The sequence below is a fragment of the Eschrichtius robustus genome, chromosome 9 (genome assembly GCF_028021215.1).
Source record: "Eschrichtius robustus isolate mEscRob2 chromosome 9, mEscRob2.pri, whole genome shotgun sequence".
Taxonomy (NCBI): domain Eukaryota; kingdom Metazoa; phylum Chordata; class Mammalia; order Artiodactyla; family Eschrichtiidae; genus Eschrichtius; species Eschrichtius robustus.
This window is the reverse complement of record NC_090832.1, coordinates 49,800,289-49,821,647: the sequence shown is the minus strand read 5'-3', so window position 1 is coordinate 49,821,647 and position 21,359 is coordinate 49,800,289. Positions and strand designations below refer to the sequence as shown.

The 21,359-nt window shown below is 36.5% G+C and overlaps 1 protein-coding gene across 3 annotated transcripts in view; it reads right to left on the bottom strand.

The window, feature by feature from the left end:
• The window catches only part of CDK19 (cyclin dependent kinase 19), a 184,934-nt gene that overhangs the window by 110,372 nt on the left and 53,203 nt on the right, over positions 1-21,359 (bottom strand). For all 3 annotated transcript variants that reach the window (XM_068551273.1, XM_068551275.1, XM_068551276.1), the window contains one exon: positions 16,210-16,285. In XM_068551273.1, coding sequence (XP_068407374.1) covers positions 16,210-16,285 — 76 coding nt within the window. The remainder of the gene's footprint in view (positions 1-16,209; positions 16,286-21,359) is intronic.

Here is a 21,359-nt window from a genome sequence, read left to right as displayed (position 1 = left end):
ACATTCTTCTAAGAAAAATAGCCCATTCAAGCTTTGAAATTACTGAGCTGCTGAGTATACTAAGAAGCTTGTAAACCAATACAGTAAGTCCTTCTACATACAAACAAGTTACATTCTGAGAGCGTGTTTGTAAGTCCAATTTGTTAGTAAGTTCAACAAAGTTAGCCTAGGTACCCAACTAATACAATCGGCTATATAGTACTGAACTGTAATAGGTTTATAATACTTTTCACACAAATAATACATAAAAAACAAACAAATATAAAAAGTAAAGAAAACATTTTTAATCTTACAGTACAGTACCTTGAAAAGTACAGCAGTACCAGCTACATCACCGCTGCTTTTACACTTGCTTCCGGACATCCTGGGTTGAAATAAAGATACTGTACTACTATACTCTATACAGTACTGTACAGTAAAGTACACAAAAGCACAACACTTGTAGAGGATGCACGCATGCCAGACCCGTGAACTAACTTAATGTGATTGGACATGCGAACACAGGTTCACATCTTTGAAAGTCTGCAACTTGAAGGTTCGTATGAAGGGGACTTACTGTATCTATGTTTTATCAGTTTATCTCATTCCCATTATAATAATATATAACTGTCCATTATAATAAAATACAATTATCTGGTTTTGAACTATAATCTTCATCCTTTCCAAATGCAGTCTATTAACTCTAGTTTGTATCTGTTAAAGTTCTACTTCATCTTGACTTTGCACTGTTCTGATTGGTTATTGTTTGTTTGTTCGCTATTTTATTTATTTATTTATTATTTATGTTTGGCTGCATTGGGTCTCCGTTGCTGCATGCGGGCTTTCTCTAGTTACGGCGAGCGGAGGATACTCTTCGTTGTGTTGCATGGGCTTCTCATCGCAGTGGCTTCTCTTGTTTCGCATCACGGGCTCTAGGTGCGTGAGCTTCAGTAGTTGTGGCACGCAGGCTCAGTAGTTGTGGCTTGCAGGCTCTAGAGCACAGGCTCAGATGTTGTGGCACATGGGCTTAGTTGCTCCATAGCATGTGGGATCTTCCTGGACCAGGGATCGAACCCGTGTCCCCTGCACTGGCAGGCAGATTCTTAACCACTGCACCACCCGTTTGTTCATTATTTAAGTCAAAGATCCATATTAAAAATGTGAACAGCTTGTATCACCAGAAGTCATATAAGGCCAAAGTAAGAGAAGAATAATATGTGAGACTATGTCATTATGATAATCTACTGGTACCTAAAGTAACTAAACTCCTTTTCCCAAATAATCTAAATTCTCTGTTATAATGTGTTATTGTACCAAAATCCTAATTACAGGCTTTCCCTGTTTGTGATCCCTATCACTTTAGACTTCCCTGTCCACTAGCTCGCTCCACTGACTCAAGATGGCTACTGATTGGCCAAGTGCCTCCATTCCTCGTTTTCCTGGTTACTACCTGAAACCCTACCAGCTGCCTACCAGGTCCCCCAGCCTGCCTTAACTCCCTCATTATCTACTCCCTACTCTTTTTCTCCCAGGTAAAGACCTATCCCCCAAACCCGCTGCTTGGATAATACAATTTCCATTCCATACTTCTGGGTGCCATAAAACCACCTATCCTCTGACACTATGGCTTATCTCCCCCAATCCCTACTCTAATTTCTAATGCCCTGAACCCCTGGCTGGTGACCTGAACCTGAAGAGCCTGTTACCATTTAAAAAACTATGACAAGGCAAGATGTATCCTAGCATGTAAGATTTTAATTCTGAATGTGTTCTCCATAGAAACAATGTTATAAGTAGTCCTCAAGTACTACAGTATTAGAGTACCATAACTCAGTTACCCATAGGCCAAATAGGTTTTGGTGGCGGAGACCAGTAACCTGGGCATCATTTATATCAATGTTTCCTGAGGGAAAAGACATTTCACATTCCAAACAACTGATTTAAAAAAACTGCCACCTTCCTGAAAATACTGCTCTGTATTCTCTCAGCAAGCAACACTATGTGTTCCAAAGAGTAGTGATCAATATCTGTTAACTGACTGATATATTTGAGGAAGGGGCACAACTGTATCTACCGCTGAAGTACATTTTAAATATAACTTAGCGAGCTCTACCCACCACCAGAGCCTCCCATCAAGCCTCTTAGATAGACTCAACCACCAGAGGGCAGACAGCAGAAGCAAGAAAAACTATAATCCTGCAGCCTGTGGAACAAAAACCACATTCACAGAAAGATAGACAAGATGAAAAGGCAGAGGGCTACATACCAGATGAAGGAACAAGATAAAACCCCAGAAAAACAACTAAATGAAGTGGAGATAGGCAACCTTCCAGAAAAAGAATTCAGAATAATGATAGTGAAGATGATCCAGGACCTCGGAATAAGAATGGAGGCAAAGATCGAGAAGATGCAAGAAATGTTTAACAAAGACCTAGAAGAATTAAAGAACAAACAAACAGAGATGAACAATACAATAACTGAAATGAAAACTACACTAGAAGGAATCAATAGCAGAATAACTGAGGCAGAAGAACGGATAAGTGACCTGGAAGACACAATGGTGGAATTCACTGCTGCGGAACAGACTCAAGAAAAAAGAATGAAAAGAAATGAAGACAGACTAAGAGACCTCTGGGACAACATTAAATGCAACAACATTCGCATTATAGGGGTCCCAGAAGGAGAAGAGAGAGAGAAAGGACCTGAGAAAATATTTGAAGAGATTATACTCAAAAACTTCCCTAACATGGGAAAGAAAATAGCCACCCAAGTCCAGGAAGCGCACAGAGTCCCATACAGGATAAACCCAAGGAGAAACACGCCGAGACACATAGTAATCAAAGTGGCAAAAATTAAAGACAAAGAAAAATTATTGAAAGCAGCAAGGGAAAAACGACAAATAACATGCAAGGGAACTCCCATAAGGTTAACAGCTGATTTTTCAGCAGAAACTCTACAAGCCAGAAGGGAGAGGCATTATATATTTAAAGTGATGAAAGAGAAGAACCTACAACCAAGATTACTCTACCCAGCAAGGATCTCATTCAGATTCGATGGAGAAATCAAAAACTTTACAGACAAGCACAAGCTAAGAGAATTCAGCACCACCAAACCAGCTCTACAACAAATGTTAAAGGAACTTCTCTAAGTGGGAAACACAAGAGAAGAAAAGGACATACAAAAACAAACCCAAAACAATTAAGAAAATGGTCATAGGAACATACATATCGATAATTACGTTAAACATGAATGGATTAAATGCTCCAACCAAGAGACACAGGCTTGCTGAATAGATACAAAGACAAGACCCATATATATGTGGTCTACAAGAGACCCACTTCAGACCTAGGGACACATACAGACTGAAAGTGAGGGGATGGAAAAAGATATTCCATGGAAATGGAAATCAAAAGAAAGCTGGAGTAGCTATACTCATATCAGATAAAATAGACTTTAAAATAAAGAATGTTACAAGAGACAAGGAAGGACACTACATAATGATCAAGGGATCAATCCAAGAAGAAGATATAACAATTTTAAATATATATGCACCCAACATAGGAGCACGTCAATACATAAGGCAACTACTAACAGCTATAAAAGAGGAAATCGACAGTAACACAATAATAGTGGGGGACTTTAACACCTCACTTACACCAATGGACAGATCATCCAAAATGAAAATAAATAAGGAAACACAAGGTTTAAATGACACAATACACCAGATAGATTTAACTGATATTTATAGGACATTCCATCCAAAAACAGCAGATTACACTTCCTTCTAAAGTGCGCATGCAACATTCTCCAGGATAGATCACATCTTGGGTCACAAATCAAGCCTCAGTAAATTTAACAAAATCAAAATCACATCAAGCATCTTTTCTGACCACAACGCTATGAGATTAGAAATGAATTACAGGGAAAAAAACGTAAAAAACACAAACACATGGAGGCTAAACAACACGTTACTAAATAACCAAGAGATCACTGAAGACATCAAAGAGGAAATCAAAAAATACCTAGAGACAAATGACAATGAAAACACAATGATCCAAAATCTATGGGATGCAGCAAAAGCAGTTCTAGGAGGGAAGTTTATAGCTATACAAGCCTACCTCAAGAAACAAGAAACATCTCAAATAAACGATGTAACCTTACACCTAAAGGAACTAGAGAAAGAAGAACAAACAAAACCCAAAGTTAGCAGAAGGAAAGAAATCATAAAGATCAGAGCAGAAATAAATGAAATAGAAACAAAGAAAACAATAGCAAAGATCAATAAAACTAAAAGCTGGTTCTTTGAGAAGATAAACAAAATTGATAAGCCATTAGCCAGACTCATCAAGAAAAAGAGGGAGAGGACTCAAATCAATAAAATTAGAAATGAAAAGGGAGAAGTTACAACAGACACCGCAGAAATACAAAACATCCTAAGAGACTACTACAAGCAACTCTATGCCAATAAAATGGACAACCTGGAAGAAATGGACAAATTCTTAGAAAGGTATAACCTTCCAAGACTGAACCAGGAAGAAACAGAAAATATGAACAGACCAATCACAGGTAATGAAATTGAAACTGTGATTAAAAATCTTCCAGCAAACAAAAGTCCAGGACCAGATGGCTTCACAGGTGAATTCTATCAAACATTTAGAGAAGAGCTAACACCCATCCTTCTCAAACTCTTCCAAAAATTTGCAGAGGAAGGATCACTCCCAAACTCATTCTATGAGGCCACCATCACCGTGATACCCAAACCAGACAAAGATACTACAAAAAAAGAAAATTACAGACCAATATCACTGATGAATATCGATGCAAAAATCCTCAACAAAATACTGGCAAACAGAATCCAACAACACATTAAAAGGATCATACACCACGATCAAGTGGGATTTATCCCAGGAATGCCAGGATTCTTCAATATATGCAAATCAATCAATGTGATACACCATATTAACAAATTGAAGAATAAAAACCATATGATCATCTCAATAGATGCAGAAAAAACTTTTCACAAAATTCAACACCCATTTTTGATAAAAGCTCTCCAGAAAATGGGCATAGAGGGAACCTACCTCAACATAATAAAGGCCATATATGACAAACCCACAGCAAACATCATTCTCAATGGTGAAAAACTGGAAGCATTTCCTCTAAGATCAGGAAGAAGACAAGGATGTCCACTCTCACCACTATTATTCAACATAGTTTTGGAAGTCCTAGCCACGGCAATCAGAGAAGAAAAAGAAATAAAAGGATTACAAATTGGAAAACAAGAAGTAAAACTGTCACTGTTTGCAGATGACATGATACTATACATAGAGAATCCTAAAGATGCCACCAGAAAACTACTAGAGCTAATCAATGAATTTGGTAGAGTTGCAGGATACACAATTAATGCACAGAAATCTCTTGCATTCCTATACACTAATGATGAAAAATCTGAAAGAGAAATTAAGGAAACACTCCCTTTTACCATTGCAACAAAAAAAATAAAATATCTAGGAATAAACCTACCTAGGGAGACAAAAGACCTGTATGCAGAAAACTATAAGACACTGATGAAAGAAATTAAAGATGATACCAACAGGTGGAGAGATATACCATGTTCTTGGATCGGAAGAATCAATATCGTGAAAATGACTATACTACCCAAAGCAATCTACAGATTCAATGCAATCCCTATCAAATTACCAATGGCATTTTTTACGGAACTAGAACAAAAAAATCTTAAAATTTGTATGGAGACACAAAAGACCCTGAATAGCCAAAGCAGTTTTGAGGGAAAAAAACGGAGCTGGAGGAATCAGACTCCCTGACTTCAGACTATACTACAAAGCTACAGTAATCAAGACAATATGGTACTGGCACAAAAACAGAAACATAGATCAGTGGAACAGGATAGAAAGCCCAGAGATAAACCCACGCACCTATGGTCAACTAATCTATGACAAAGGAGGCAAAGATATACAATGGAGAAAAGACAGTCTCTTCAATAAGTGGTGCTGGGAAAACTGGACAGCTACATGTAAAAGAATGAAATTAGAACACTCCCTAACACCATACACAAAAATAAACTCAAAATGGATTCGAGACCTAAATGTAAGACCGGACACTATAAAACTCTTAGAGGAAAACATAGGAAGAACACTCTTTGACATCAATCACAGCAAGATCTTTTTTGATCCACCTCCTAGAGTAATGGAAATAAAAACAAAAATAAACAAATGGGACCTAATGAAACTTCAAAGCTTTTGCACAGCAAAGGAAACCATAAACAAGACGAAAAGACAATCCTCAGAATGGGAGAAAATATTTGCAAATGAATCAACGGACAAAGGATTAATCTCCAAAATATATAAACAGCTCATTTAGCTCAATATTAAAGAAACAAACAACCCAATCCAAAAATGGGCAGAAGACCTAAATAGACATTTCTCCAAAGAAGACATACAGATGGCCAAGAAGCACATGAAAAGATGCTCAACATCACTAATTATTAGAGAAATGCAAATCAAAACTACAATGAGGTATTACCTCACACCAGTTAGAATGGGCATCATCAGAAAATCTACAAACAACAAATGCTGGAGAGGGTGTGGAGAAAAGGAAACCCTCTTGCACTGTTGGTGGGAATGTAAATTGATACAGCCACTATGGAGAACAGTATGGAGGTTCCTTAAAAAACTAAAAATAGATTTACCATATGATCCAGCAATCCCACTACTGGGCATATACCCAGAGAAAACCATAATTCAAAAAGACACATGCACCCCAATGTTCATTGCAGCACTATTTACAATAGCCAGGTCATGGAAGCAACCTAAATGCCCATCAACAGACGAATGGTTAAAGAAGTTGTGGTACATATATACAATGGAATATTACTCAGCCATAAAAAGGAACGAAATTGAGTCATTTGTTGAGACGTGGATAGATCTAGAGACTGTCATACAGAGTGAAGTAAGTCAGAAAGAGAAAAACAAATATCGTATATTAACGCATGTATGTGGAACCTAGAAAAATGGTACAGATGAGCCGGTTTGCAGGGCAGAAGTTGAGACACAGATGTAGAGAACAGACATATGGACACCAAGGGGGGAAAACTGCGGTGGGGTGGGGATGGTGGTGTGCTGAATTGGGCGATTGGGATTGACATGTATACACTGATGTGTATAAAATTGATGACTAACAAGAACTTGCAGTATAAAAACAAACAAACAAAACAACTAATATTAAACTTTCATTGGGTTATTTGTATGGAAATACGTTAATATAAATGTTTCAGACATTACATGAAATTTCTAAAAAAATAAATAAATATAACTTAGCATTCAGAGACCACAACAAAGTGACTGAGTTTTTAAAAGACATTTACTGGCCCCCTATTTATTATTACTGATCTAAGCTAAGGCCACCCACAATTTACTTTTCCATCACACTAACAAATTCAACTTAAAAGAAAGGAGGAAAGCTAACCTCCACTGGAAACTGAAGGTTATGAGCCAAAAGGCTTACATACTTTAATTTATCCTTAGTACAATTCTGTGATATTAGGTACTATTAATCTAATTTTAGACATGAAGAAACTAAGGTTAACAGAAATCAGATATGTTGATAGTTGGTTTACAGGATTAATAATTCTTATTAGGCAAAAAAAAATAAAAAAAGAAACTGCACAGACTGAGAAAAATGTTTAATTCCAAATCCAGATAAATCAGAGTAAGTAGTCTGAAAGATGAACTAGAAATAAGAGTGGAAATTAGCCATATTTTAACCCAGGAACTTAGATGTAGTATGTACCACTAACATATATGCAAGGGTCAGACTCTCTTCTCACATGCAACTACTCCCTCCTAAGAACTTATATGATTCTTGAACATAGTTGAAAAGAAGTGCTTTGTCAAAATATTTATGAGATTTAGTTGATAGTCTGGTTATAAGGTGAAGCTGAGAATGACCTGGAACATCAGCAAGTTAAGCGGCTCAGGAATTCTGAGAATCCGGGCAACCTGTGCTGCATGGCCTGCTTCCTTGGCATTTCCAGCACTCGAAGCAAATCAGGTACAACCTGATTCCCCCTGAAAACACCTTCATTTCTATAGCCACCTAGAAAATGGGTCCTTGCTCAAGGTATGGAGAAGTAATGGTGAAGTCCAGATACAACCTCAAGTCTATCTGATACCAAAGTCCATATTCTCTCCCACTTTACAATCTGAAACCTAAGGCATATTTTTTTTCAAACAAATACTTTGTTTTCCCACTTCAGTCTCTTATTTTGAATCTAGAATTACCAAGTTTGTTAAATTTTATAATTCAGTATCTTCTATAATAATAAACTTTAAAAATTAAATGTATAGTTGCTTAAAAATAATTTACTTTGACCACAGAAAACAATTTTAACTAAAAATTATGTTTTTTTAGTTAGAGTTTAAATAGGAAAAGGTTACTATCAATAATAATAATAAAATAACCATTGACACACACACACGAGAAACTGGTGAGCAAAACCAGTATTATCTCTTCTCAGACTGTTCCTTCTCACATTTGTCACCTTTATACAAAACCCCAGAAACTTACATGGCCCACCTCTTTTCTACCACTGGCAACAATAGGTATTTAAATCTGCTGCTGAGAATACAAAAGATTGGTCACTTAGTCTTCTCAGAGAAAACATAAAGCATCTTGAAACATACTCCAAAAGGTGCATGCATGCACACACACGTACACACACACATACACAAATAATAATAACTTTGAAGAGACTCATGATCTACAGTAAGGTAGACAGATACACCAAAGGACTGGAGAATCTATCTGCTTGCTGACTCCTTGTACCCACCCCCTTGTACCTTTTCAGCTTTTGAAAGGATTTATTTTCCATCCTATCATGGTTCCTCCCTTTGTGCTGACCCTATATCCATCTTCCAGACTCATCCTAAAATAACCCCAAACCCTACTCCCCAACTCATACAAGGCTTCATTTTTCATTACAAGAGTCAGCAAGAATATATTCATTTAAATGCCAAACAAACTAAATATATTATCCTCATGAGAAAAGTAGTAACTATCACTATCCAATGCAAGGGGGGAAAAAAAACACCACATTTTAAAGAAGAAAAAAAATCTATGCTGAGTCTTCAATCCCAAAAGTAAACTTCTGTTTGTCTCTAAGGAGAACACAAAGATCATACCAAAGAACAGATTTTGCTCCAAGACAATTTCATACATGATTAATTTAGTTCTAGTCTCCCAAATCATGCCAAACTTTTTATGAAAATAATTATTACAGAAGACCATGTTAAAAGCCTACTGAAAAAAAGAAAACTTTTTATACCTTTAGTATTTCTCACAAAAATCTTAATACTATATTTTGATTTTGTCCCTTGCATAGAAAGGGTAAATTACCTGAATCACAGATTTATTTCCACAAATCTATATTCTTAGAAAGTTGGACACATACTTAAGAAAAAAATCTGCACTCAGTGCAACATAAAAGCAATTGAGATACAATTAAATAATCTTAATGAGAATAAACAGACATTTCTCAGCTTTCAATTCATGAAATTTAACAAAATAGTTTTAAGGTTGACAAAAATAAACGTATTAGTAAGAATTAGAGCTTTGAGACTTCCCTGGTGGCTCAGTGGTTAAGAATCCACCTGCCAATGCAGGGGGCACGGGTTCGAGCCCTGGTCCGGGGAAGATCCCACATGTCGTGGAGCAACTAAGCCCATGCGCTGCAATTACTGAGTTTGCGCTCTAGAGCCCGCAAGCCACAACTACTGAGCCCGCATGCCACAACTACTGAAGCCCACGTGCCTAGAGCCCATGCTCCGCAACAAGGGAAGCCACCACAATCAGAAGCTCGCACACTGCAGCAAAGAGTAGCCCCCACTTGCCACAATTAGAGAAAGCCCACGCGCAGCAATGAAGACCCTACAGAGCCAAAAATAAAATAAATAAAAAAAGAATTAAAGTTCTCAAGGAATCCAAAGCAAACACACATTTTACCATTTCCATTTCATAAATAAAAAAAAAAAAGGGCTAATTCCTTGAAGACAAGGGAAAGTTCCAAGCATTCCACTTAAGTTTACATAGCGGCCTGCTATGCCACCAAGGTGGCAAGACAGGGAAAAAAAATAGTAGCAAATAATGTTTTAACTGCCACTCCACCCTGCCTGCTCTGTGCTATGCAGAAAAACGGCAAGCGACAATCCATTACAACTGATCCCACCTGTCACCATGGGAGCATCGATGCTGGGATGCTGGCAGATACATACACTGGGCAAAACTGAGCAGACGTGACTGAGGAAGTGGCTTCTCAGCAACACAAGGCAAAACTGAGGAAGACGCAATCTGACATGAAGTCAGGTTTTCTCTATTTCTCCTCCCTCCTCAACCTATGCCCTCCATCCTTCTTCCCTTGACTAATTTTCTTTCCAGTCTGTCTTCACTTTCTTTGGGACCATCTCAATTTTTTGAAGAGTACTCCAGAGTTACAATTTTTCTTATATCACAGAACTAGCAAAATTATTATTTTGATAGTTAAAATTTTACCTTTGTATTACCCCAGATGAAATTACATTTTATAAAAAATTGATGGACTCCTCACTCTTATGGGAAAAAAATCCTCTGTATTTTTGCAAAGAAAAAAGTCTAGAAGACTACACACAAAATATTAATAGTGATTATTTCTAAGTGTTAGTGTTAACAGATGCTCTTAACATGCTTTTTCCACACTCTCTGAGAATTTTATAATAAACATTTTTGAATTTCATAACCAGGAAACAAATTAATGGGATCTGAATTAATGGTGTTTACCACTTTTCCAACCTAGCAACCTTATGATTACACAGGCCACAAAGGTAAAAAAAACTTTATATTAGAACTCCCCTGTAACCTCAAGTTAAAAGGGCTCATGTTCACATGTTCCTAGTATGTTCATCATCCAGAATTATTCCCTGTTATGGCATAGTGTAAACTGTAAAGCACTGTACAAAGATATGGGGTTATAATTCACCTGTGATCAATAAGGTTCAAATGAAATTAAAATATGATATGATTTTCTTTATTGGTGACACTTGAGGTGGTAACACATCTTAGTTCTTAAACTTCTTCCCATCCTGTACACATTCTTCCAAGTTCACTCCAAGGCTACAAGTTCTTTGACTTCTTTTCTCATCATCCAACCCTGCTCTCAGAAGGTGTCCTGCAGTCCCATCCTTTTAGAGTAATGAGTGAAATTGTTCCTAATTTTCTCCAAATCAAAAGCCTCTTACCTATGTGTCTATATATGAACGAGAAAATGCCAGGAGGTAGATAATATTATGGGATACAGAAGGAAAAAGGCAAAGAACAAGTTCTATCTGCTTTTTCATTTATGATGTTGTCTACATTCTCCCCAACCTATCAGTCCCTCCTAACCTCTCTGACTCTCTACCACCTTACATTTTCTGTCCTACTGCATCAGTCAAAAAAAATTCGAATTCTCCCTTCTTACACTGGGCTTATAATGAAGAAAACAGTACAGTCATGCAGACAGGTGCCATGACTGGTCTCCTACTTCAGGTGGACTATAACACTTCTATAACCTTATTTTTGATCAGCAATTCTTCACATAGTCTTCAATAACTTAAAACATTCACCACATTAACATTCACACACACAAAAAAGAGGCACACAAGAATGTAACTACCTCATCATCTCCCTAGCAAACTGACATATGTTGACACCATCGTTTCTTCTGTCACTGTAGTTTCACAGGATAAACTATCTGTTCCATTTCCTATTCAAGGCCAATCCCTCCAGCTGTGCTTGTGATCCACTGATTCTTACAAATTCCTCTTTCACAGACCCTTGATCCACTAATAATCCCATATGCCTTTACTGATTTCCCCCTGAATTTACTGAGGTATAAGTGCATACCATTTTCGAGTTTTATTATTGATACAAACCCATGAAACCATCATGACAATCACAATGATGAAGACTTACATCATCCCCAAGAGACTCCTCATGCTCCTTTGTAATACATCCCTGTTTCTATTCCCATCCCCACACAGTCAATGATCTACTATCCACCACTACAGATTAGTTTTCATTTTCTAGAATTTTCTATAAATGAAACTAGGTAGTAAAGACTGTAACCATGCCAATATGCAAAGCTGTGGGTATGTCCAGGAAATATCTGAAAAGACTCTAATCTCACACCTCTTAATGCCATACAAGCAGGACTTAAAGGCTAAAGCAGAGTTTCATTAAACAACAAGATACCACTACACACCTATTAGAATGGCTAAATCCAGAACACTGACAACAACAAATATTGGTGAGGATGTGGAGCAACAGGAACTCTCATCCACTGGTAGTGAGAATGCAAAATGGCACAGCCACTTTGTAAGACAGTTTGGTGGTTTCTTACTAAACTAAACATACTCTTACCATGCAGTCCAGCAACTGTGCTGATATTTGCCCAAAGGAATTGAAAAGTTATGTCCACACAAAAGCCTATACACAATGTTTACAGCAGCTTTACTCATAATTACCAAAACTTGGAAGCAACCAAGATGTACTTTAGTAGATGAATGTGTAAACAAACTGTAATACATCCAGACGATGGAATATTATTCAGCACTAAAAAGAAATGAGCTATCAAGCCATGACAGATACGGAGGAATTTTAAATGCATATTATTAAGTGAAAGAAGCCAATCTCAAAAGGCTACATACTGTATGATTCCATCTACATGACATTCTGGAAAAGGCAAAATTATGTAAACAGTAAAAAGATCTGTGATTATGGGGAAGGGGGGTGGGGAACGGGTTTAGGATGAACAGGTGGGGCACAGAAGATTTTTAGGGCAGTGGAACTGCTCTGAATGATACCATAATGGTGGATACATGTCATTAGACATCTGTCCAAACCCATAAAATATACAATACCAAGAGTGAACCCTAATGTAAACTATGGTCTTTGAGTATCAACATAGGTTCATCAGTTGTAACAAATGTACTACTCTGGTGGAGGATGTTGATAATAGGTTAGGCTATGCATGTGTGGGGATAGGGAGTATACAGGAAATCTCTAGAACTTTCATTCAATTTTGCTGTAAACTTAATACTGCTCTAAAAGTAAAGTCTACTAAAAAAAAAAAAAAGAAGAAGAAGAAGAACCATATAGCAATTTTGGAATCGAAAAGTAAAATTTCACTAGAGGGGGGCTTAGCAGCAAATTCAAGCTGGCAGAAGAAAGAATCAGCAAACTTGAAGATAGGCAATTGAAAATATCCTGTCTGAGCAATAAATAGAAAAAGAGAATTAGAAAAAAATCAACAGAGCCTCAGTGACCTTTGGGACACCATCAAGCCTATAAATATACTCATAGTGGCAGTCTCAGGAGGAGAGGAGAGAAAGAAAAGGGCAGAAAGAATATCTAAAGAAATGATGGCTGAAAACTTCCCAACTTTGATAAAAAAAAAAAAAAATCAACCTCTACATCCAAGAAACTCAACGAATTCCAAGTAGGTTCCACACCTACACATAGAGAGAATCTTGAAAGTAGCAAGAAAATAACTCCTCATGTACAAGAGATTCTCATGGATTAACAGCTGACCTCTCATCAGAAAACATGGAGGCCAAAAGTCAGTGAGATAACATAGTCAAGGTGAAGAAAGAAAAAGACTGTCACTCAAGAATTCTATATCCGTCAAAACTATGCTGCAAAAAACAAAGGAGAAACAGGTGATGAAGGAAAAAAAGAAGAAATTAAGAGAGTCCCAAATACAAAAACTGAGAAAATTCATTCCTAGAAGATCTGCTCGACAAAAAAATACTAAAGGGAGACCTTCAGTTAAAATCAAAGAACTATATGACAGTAACCCATATCTACACAAAAAATAAAAAGCACTGGTAAAGGTAACAACATGGGTAAATAGAAAAGACAGCATAAATGCATTTTTGTTCTTAACTCTTTTTTCTTCTATGTGACTTAAAAGACAACTGCATAAAGCAATAATTATAAAACTGTGTTCGTGAACTTATAATTTACAAGGAAGTATGCACTTAGCCACTGTGCAATAACATACATGCTAACCTTCTGTCAAAATCCCTATCATGTTGGAGCTAAGTCATTCAGGAAATGATAAAAAAAAATTATTCAATCCAGAAACTCTGCATACTTCCTAAAGTTCTATTAGGCAAACCCTCAATAAAAATACAGAGACTGTGAATGAGTTTAAGAGTTAAGTTTTTCCAGCTTCTGCACAGCAAAAGAAGCAATCAACAAAATGAAAAGGCAACCTACAGAGTGGAAGATATTTGCAAACTATTTATCTGATAAGTGGTTAATATCCAAAATATATCAGGAATGCATACAACTCAATAGCAAAAATCATCATCAACATCATCATCCAATTAAAAAATGGGCAGAGGGACTGAACAGATATTTTTCCAAAGAAGAAGATATACAGATGGCCAGCAGGTCCATGAAAAGGTGCTCAACATGACTAATCATCAAGGAAATGCAAATCAAATCCACAGTAAGACATCACCTCACACCTGTTAAAATGGCTATTATCATAAAGACAAGACATAACAAATGCTAGTGAGGATGCTGAGAAAACAGAACCCATGTATTCCTCAGAAGATATGTCTCTGTTTCAAAAAGAACATCTAGAATTGGGTTTTCATTTCCTAATAATCAATACCTTAAATTTCAGCTATTAACCCAATTAACTCACAGAAGTTGAATTAATGCTATACTAAATTATGGTACTCTAAAATAGCAAAATTCCACACCAGTGATATTCATATTGGTTGAAATAATAATGTTTATGACTTTCAGGGAGTTAAAAATCACGTATCAAATGCTTATTCTGGTAGAGCATTATAAACACCAATTTACAGTTAATGGAAAACTGCCAAAATGAAAATTTTTAATAATAAACTTATATTCTAAAGCAAACTTAGGATCATATAGAACTTTTTTGTTCTGTTTATTTATTGATTTATTCAAAAAACATTTATGGGGCACCTGCTACGTTCCAGGTAGTTATGCTAGGAACTAGGGATAAAAAGACAAGGTCCCTGCCCTTCAAACTGTGCACAGTCTAGTGAGAAGCTCCCATTCTGAAATCAAAGAATTTATGACTAGAAGGGACCTTATAATTCCCTTATTTCACAAATAAGGAAACTGAGACTCATGACTAGCTTAGCCACTAAGGCAGACACTCAGGTGTAAAGAAATCCTGCCTCATGTGTTCTTTGCATCATTCTTTTTCTTATGATTAAGAGTGATGATGGAGTGCTTCCATGTGAGTGAAGCAGAAATATGGAACCGTGGGAAATATATGTAACAATTACCAAATGAGAGACAGAAATATCTAATGGATATGGACAATATATTTAATAATTTAGAGACAGAAATCCCTTATAGATGTGATATCATGATAAAGCCCCAGTAAGAAACTAAAACACTAAAATAAGAAACTGAAGAACTAAAATAAGGGAACATAATATTAAGACTTCTAAGCCATAATTATGATTTTGCCTCTGTTTACTGATCTGTAAAATGGGGATATTAAAAGTACTTATTTCATGATTGTTGTGAAAATTAAATTCATTAATACTTAAAAGCACTTAGTAAGCCTGGTACCTGGTAAATACTCAGGAAATGTTAGGTATTCTTATGGACAATCATTTCTTAAATGTACAAGTATGCCATATAAAGACAAAAAAAAAAAAGAAATGATCTTTCTTTAAGGAATTCTCCTATTATTATGATAGTCTTATTTTTCTAGCAACTAGTAAAATGTAACACCAAAACACTTATTTCAGAAAAAATACTTTATATGCATAGTATCTAACAGTATCACCCTCTTCTCTATAAAGACATATATCAGTCCTAAAACTACAGGAAAGACAGATATTAATTAAATTACTAATTTAAATTAATAATTATACTCAATCATAATTCAAATTAATTAAATAATCATTTAGCTCCATATTCCTAAGATTATAAATCCTAAATATCATTAAGAGAATGTTCAATGATGACTTTCAAGTAAACAAAAAGTTTATGCAACTTTTCTCATCTTATATAAAATATCCTTAAACTAACATCTTTGAAATAACATGCATTCTATATATTAGTGAAGCTTTTATATTAATATCAATCATCATCCAATATCATAACAAAATAAATAATGTATTTATGTCCACTTACTGCAATCTCTCTACAAGCCGACATGGATATTCCTGTGCCTTCAATTTGCTTCAATGCATATTCCTTTTCATCTTTTCTGCATATGAACAAAAAAATTATTTTTTTCTACACGTTATTTTCAGATTCAAAACTATAACTACAAAACAATGAAATGCACAACTCTCAGTGATATGTAAACACCCTCACTATGCATGCATTGCTTATTATTTCTGATAATATTTCCATTACAATAATGTGAATTACCAAAACAATTCATGTCACAATGAAAACACTAGACAGAGCCAAAACACAAAATACAAAATTGAAACAGAACAGGATACTAAACACAGCACTAGTTTCAAAAAGTAAACAAACATAAATATAAACTCAAGCATATTGCAAGATAATTCTACTGTTTTAATTATCTGGAGTCCATGAAAGCATTCTGTTATAAACATTAATTACAAAAATAAATGACAGATGTAAACTTCTATATTTGTTTAAAGTAATTTCACAGTATAAGACCCACTTAATAGATGGGGGAGTTATAGAAGAATGTTTACCCACTAAGACACGCTAGTTTTCACCTAGGACAGGGGACATTCAAAATCCCTAAGACCTCAACCAAAAGCCTTGGAAACACTTCAAAATTGGCCACCAACACCTCATTCTCAAGATCTCTAGGAAAAACTCAGTAGTTACAGTGAATTTTCCAATTAATGGAGGTAGAATTAGGAATTCTGGGAAACCCCGGTAGTTACCAGGGTGCTTAACCAAGGGAAGACAACAGCTCAATAATGGTGATACGGTCCATAGAAATAGTAATAGTATCAGATGAGTGTCTAGTGCAACACTGTATCCTCAGGGTACTAACACCAGAAACAGCCATAGCAAGGCCCCAGCTGAATGTCACAAATGTGATTCCTATCACTGGTTATTCTGACAAGAGGAGTATAATCCATGCCCTCTGAGTTTTGCCTTTTGATTATATTAGAGCCTCAAGAGGGTATCACCATGTCATGAAGGTTTTGTCCAATGATAGTACCTAAGTAGTGCCACATCTGTCCTACTTACCTATTCCTCATTTTCCCCATTCTGTGTTTACTAGCGGATAAAGCAGTTTAAGAGGTTACTCATAATATGCATTTTAAAACATCATTTTACGTGCATTTTGAGGATTTTCACAATCATCTATGTTTTGAGCAAATAACTGAGTTATGGTTACTTTTTCCCACGGTCTGAAAATTATATCTATTTTTCTTCCAATATATGACATTCAGGAAACAATTAAGCAGCATTTTGATAAACAGAAATTGTACCACATATGTCAACAGGATAGACTGTTATGCAATTATTAAAATAATCATGAAGATCATTAGAAACATGGAAAATGTTTACCATATGTTGCTAAGAAAATACATAAATCATACCGTATAAAAATATATACACTTAGGGCTTCCCTGGTGGCGCAGTGGTTGAGAATCTGCCTGCCAATGCGGGGGACACGGGTTCCAGCCCTGGTCTGGGAAGATCCCACATGCCGCGGAGCAGCTAGGCCCGTGAGCCACAATTACTGAGCCTGCGTGTCTGGAGCCTGTGCTCCGCAACAAGAGAGGCCGCGACGGTGAGAGGTCCGCGCACCGCGATGAAGAGTGGCCCCCACTCGCCGCAGCTGGAGAAAGCCCTCGCACAGAAACGAAGACCCAACACAAGCCATAAATAAATAAACAAATAAATTAAAAAAAATATATATATATATATATATACATTTAGACATGTTGAAGGTGATATAAAAAAAGAAAAACAGTTGTGTTAAGATGTAGAAAGTTGGGCTTCCCTGGTGGCGCAGTGGTTGGGAATCTGCCTGCCAATGCAGGGGACACGGGTTCGAGCCCTGGTCTGGGAAGATCCCACATGCCGCGGAGCGACTGGGCCCGTGAGCCACAACTACTGAGCCTGAGCGTCTGGAGCCTGTGCTCCGCAACAAGAGAGGCCGCGACAGTGAGAGGCCCGCGCACCGTGATGAAGAGTGGCCCCCACTCGCCGCAACTGGAGAAAGCCCTCACACAGAAACGAAGACCCAACACAGGCAAAAATAAAAATAATAAATAAATAATAAATTTAAAAAATTAAAAAAAAAAAAAGATGTAGAAAGTTATGCTAACTACCTTAATGCCAATATTATATTGTCTTTTAAATTAGAATTAGAGGGAAAAAGAAAAAAAACAAAATAATTTGATACTCTGAAAACAGTCGCCCATTAAAACAATCTTTAGTATGTTCAAAGTGATATCTTAGGCATGTTTTAAAGAGCAAAGTGTTCCTTTTTCTCCATCCTGTTTCCTCCAAACATAAAACTACACGTTTTTCAGACCACCCAGAGGCCACTAAGAAGTACAAGCAGCAGGTGAAGGTGACTGAATGTAATTAAAGCCAAATATCCCCCCTACCTTGAAAGTATGTGTGGGTATGTGTGTGAAAGCATTTGTGCCTGAGATGCTTAACACAATGCTTACAATGTAAATTTCATACAATTAATAATTAAATTAACTACCAGGTATCTACTACTAAATATCTAATTGAATAAATTCTTAAAGTTATACATGCTTTCTGACAAAACTTTCATATGAAATTATAATTTTCTTTTAAACAGAAATATTTCAATCCCCAGTTCCCCTAAATGAAGTGCTCCAGAAGCTCATGTAATTGCATAGTTTTATTTTTAATACTGTAAAGAATATTACACAATCTGGATAGGTTATTGTTGCTATGGAAACTATAAGATTTTTGCAGTAAGTCAAAAAGTGCAAAATTAACACATCACATTAATGACTTTTGAATTTCACATCCAGGCTGTCAAAAGAATTTGAAAGCTTGAGCAGAATAGACTGAAGCATAGGCCTCTTACTCTGAATTATATGGATAGGATCTAGGAACAAACCCAGTAATTATTTCACTTAATAAGTTTAAATATAACTTCCATCTGCTAAATTAATAAAATACTCAAAGATCTGCAAACTTAAGATTTATCTGCAGCTTTTGCATTGAGAATGAAATAAAGTGCATATATCATTACCAGTTCTCTTGTATATTAACTGTTGGATGATAAGCGATGATGTGGCACCTCTGAGGTTCACCATATGAAGAAGTGGCAGAATCCCAGCGGGCATATGGACTCACTTTCATCACTGTGCTATGTCAATGCCAAGCTGTGGTCAGATGCCAATACCTTAGTTATGAAAACTAAAGATTTGTCCTTTCCCACAATGCCCACAAATATTTCAATGACTGGCACATGGGGCAGAGAAGCCTTATTGCTCTCATCCCATGTGAGAGCCCTTCTCCAGGAGCTCGTGTGAAAATTCATACCCCATGGCTTATATGTTTCAGGCACACATAATATTAAGTATCATAAAGGTATAATTTGTTCTTTTACCTGACAAGGCTGAAAAGGAGGTGAACCTGGCCTCCATGGCTATGATAACCTGGCTTTTACAGGCAGCCCAGTTCTTCCCTAAAACTATTTTATTTCTGAATTACTTTTATCTAAATAAAAGAAGTTTATTATTTACTACAATAAAGACAGAGCAATTCCAAAGCCTTCAGGGAAACTGCTTTCTAAATTTTAGTGCATATTAGATACTACTGTTAGAGCAACTGCACATTGAAAATAATTAAAGGAGTTTACTAAATAAATCCAGATGAATTAAAAATAAATTTATAGTATAAACGTGGATTTATTTAATATAGAATGTTTTGAATTTAAAGACATTTCTCCTATACATCTGTAATATGTATCAAAACCATGCCAGCTTCCCTCTCAGCATTCATCACAAAGAAAAACAAGTGTTCAATGGGAACATTATATAACTACAAAATAGAAAAATTAATTTGGCAGAGACTGGGATTCTATTACATTTTCCATCTGAGACACTATGTTCTGGAAAACTCTTGATGCAAGCAATTCTATAGATAGCACAAAAAATAAGAAGCACATATTTGTGCAAATTGTAGAAATCACTGCCTTAAAATGAAAGCATTATCTCAGGCAGAAAACTAGGCTCAGTGGTAGAATTTAAATGTAATTCAGGGAAGAATTTCTCAAGCCTAAAGACGCAGTTTCAGTAGGAACATCTTTTGAGTGAACTATTAGGAACTGGTCTAATGAAAAAAATAGTCTTATACCTTTCAAAAATGTCCAAGCTTGATGACCAGCCTCCAGTCACGTTTAGCAAGGTGAAGCACCATTCAGCAGCTCGTATGCACAAGTGTAGTTAAGGTTTGGCCAAACCCCACTCGTTACAATCATAATTAGACAGGTTCAAGGCTTTTTGGCTCCTATTAATACTACTACCAGGTGTCCAGATCAGCTCTGGGCCATCTTTGGTCCCAAGGACCTATGACAGACAAAAAATTTAGAAGAATCTTTTAAGAAAAGATGAAGGAATTCAGGCTCAAGCAAAACCGAGGGGAAAATTTTAGTCTTCAAACTAATAGGGTTAAAATCCTTTTTTGTTTCTAAGGAAAACAGAGGGTCCTTACTATTTTATTTTACATCAAGCAACAAACAGAGTCAATATTTTATGTTCCAATACTGTGCCAAACTCTGAGGATGAACAAAATTAAAGACTAGCTACCCTAGATATCAGAGTTCACAATCCACCTGGAAAGAGATTGTGAGTGGGAAATATAAACAGATAACTCTGATATGACTCCCTCTGCACCGAAGACGTATGCATAACAGGCACAGAGAGAATGAGACTAGTATTTCTTCTCAGAGCTTTAAGGAAGATAACTACATAGTGATGCCTTTGAGGGAGGAGTTTCCCAGGCAGAAAAGGGACGAGAGGGTCAGAGAATTCCAGGTAGAAGTAGGGCATGAGAAAAATAACCAGGAAACCACTGGTATTCAGTATGGCTGGAAGCTGGGGGCATGATGACAAGGTGCAAGAGATGAGGTTAGGTTAGAAAAGTAAAGGGAAGGGACCAAGTGAGTTCAGCAAAGAAACTTGTACTTCATATGTAAACAGTGTGGATCAAATGGTTTTGAGAACAGAGAAGGTACATAACAGATCTTTGCTCAGGGAGATAAATCTGGTAACTATAAACTGGTGGCAGAGCAAACATCTGGGAGGTTGCTCAAACGTCCAAAGAAGAGAAGATGAGGACTA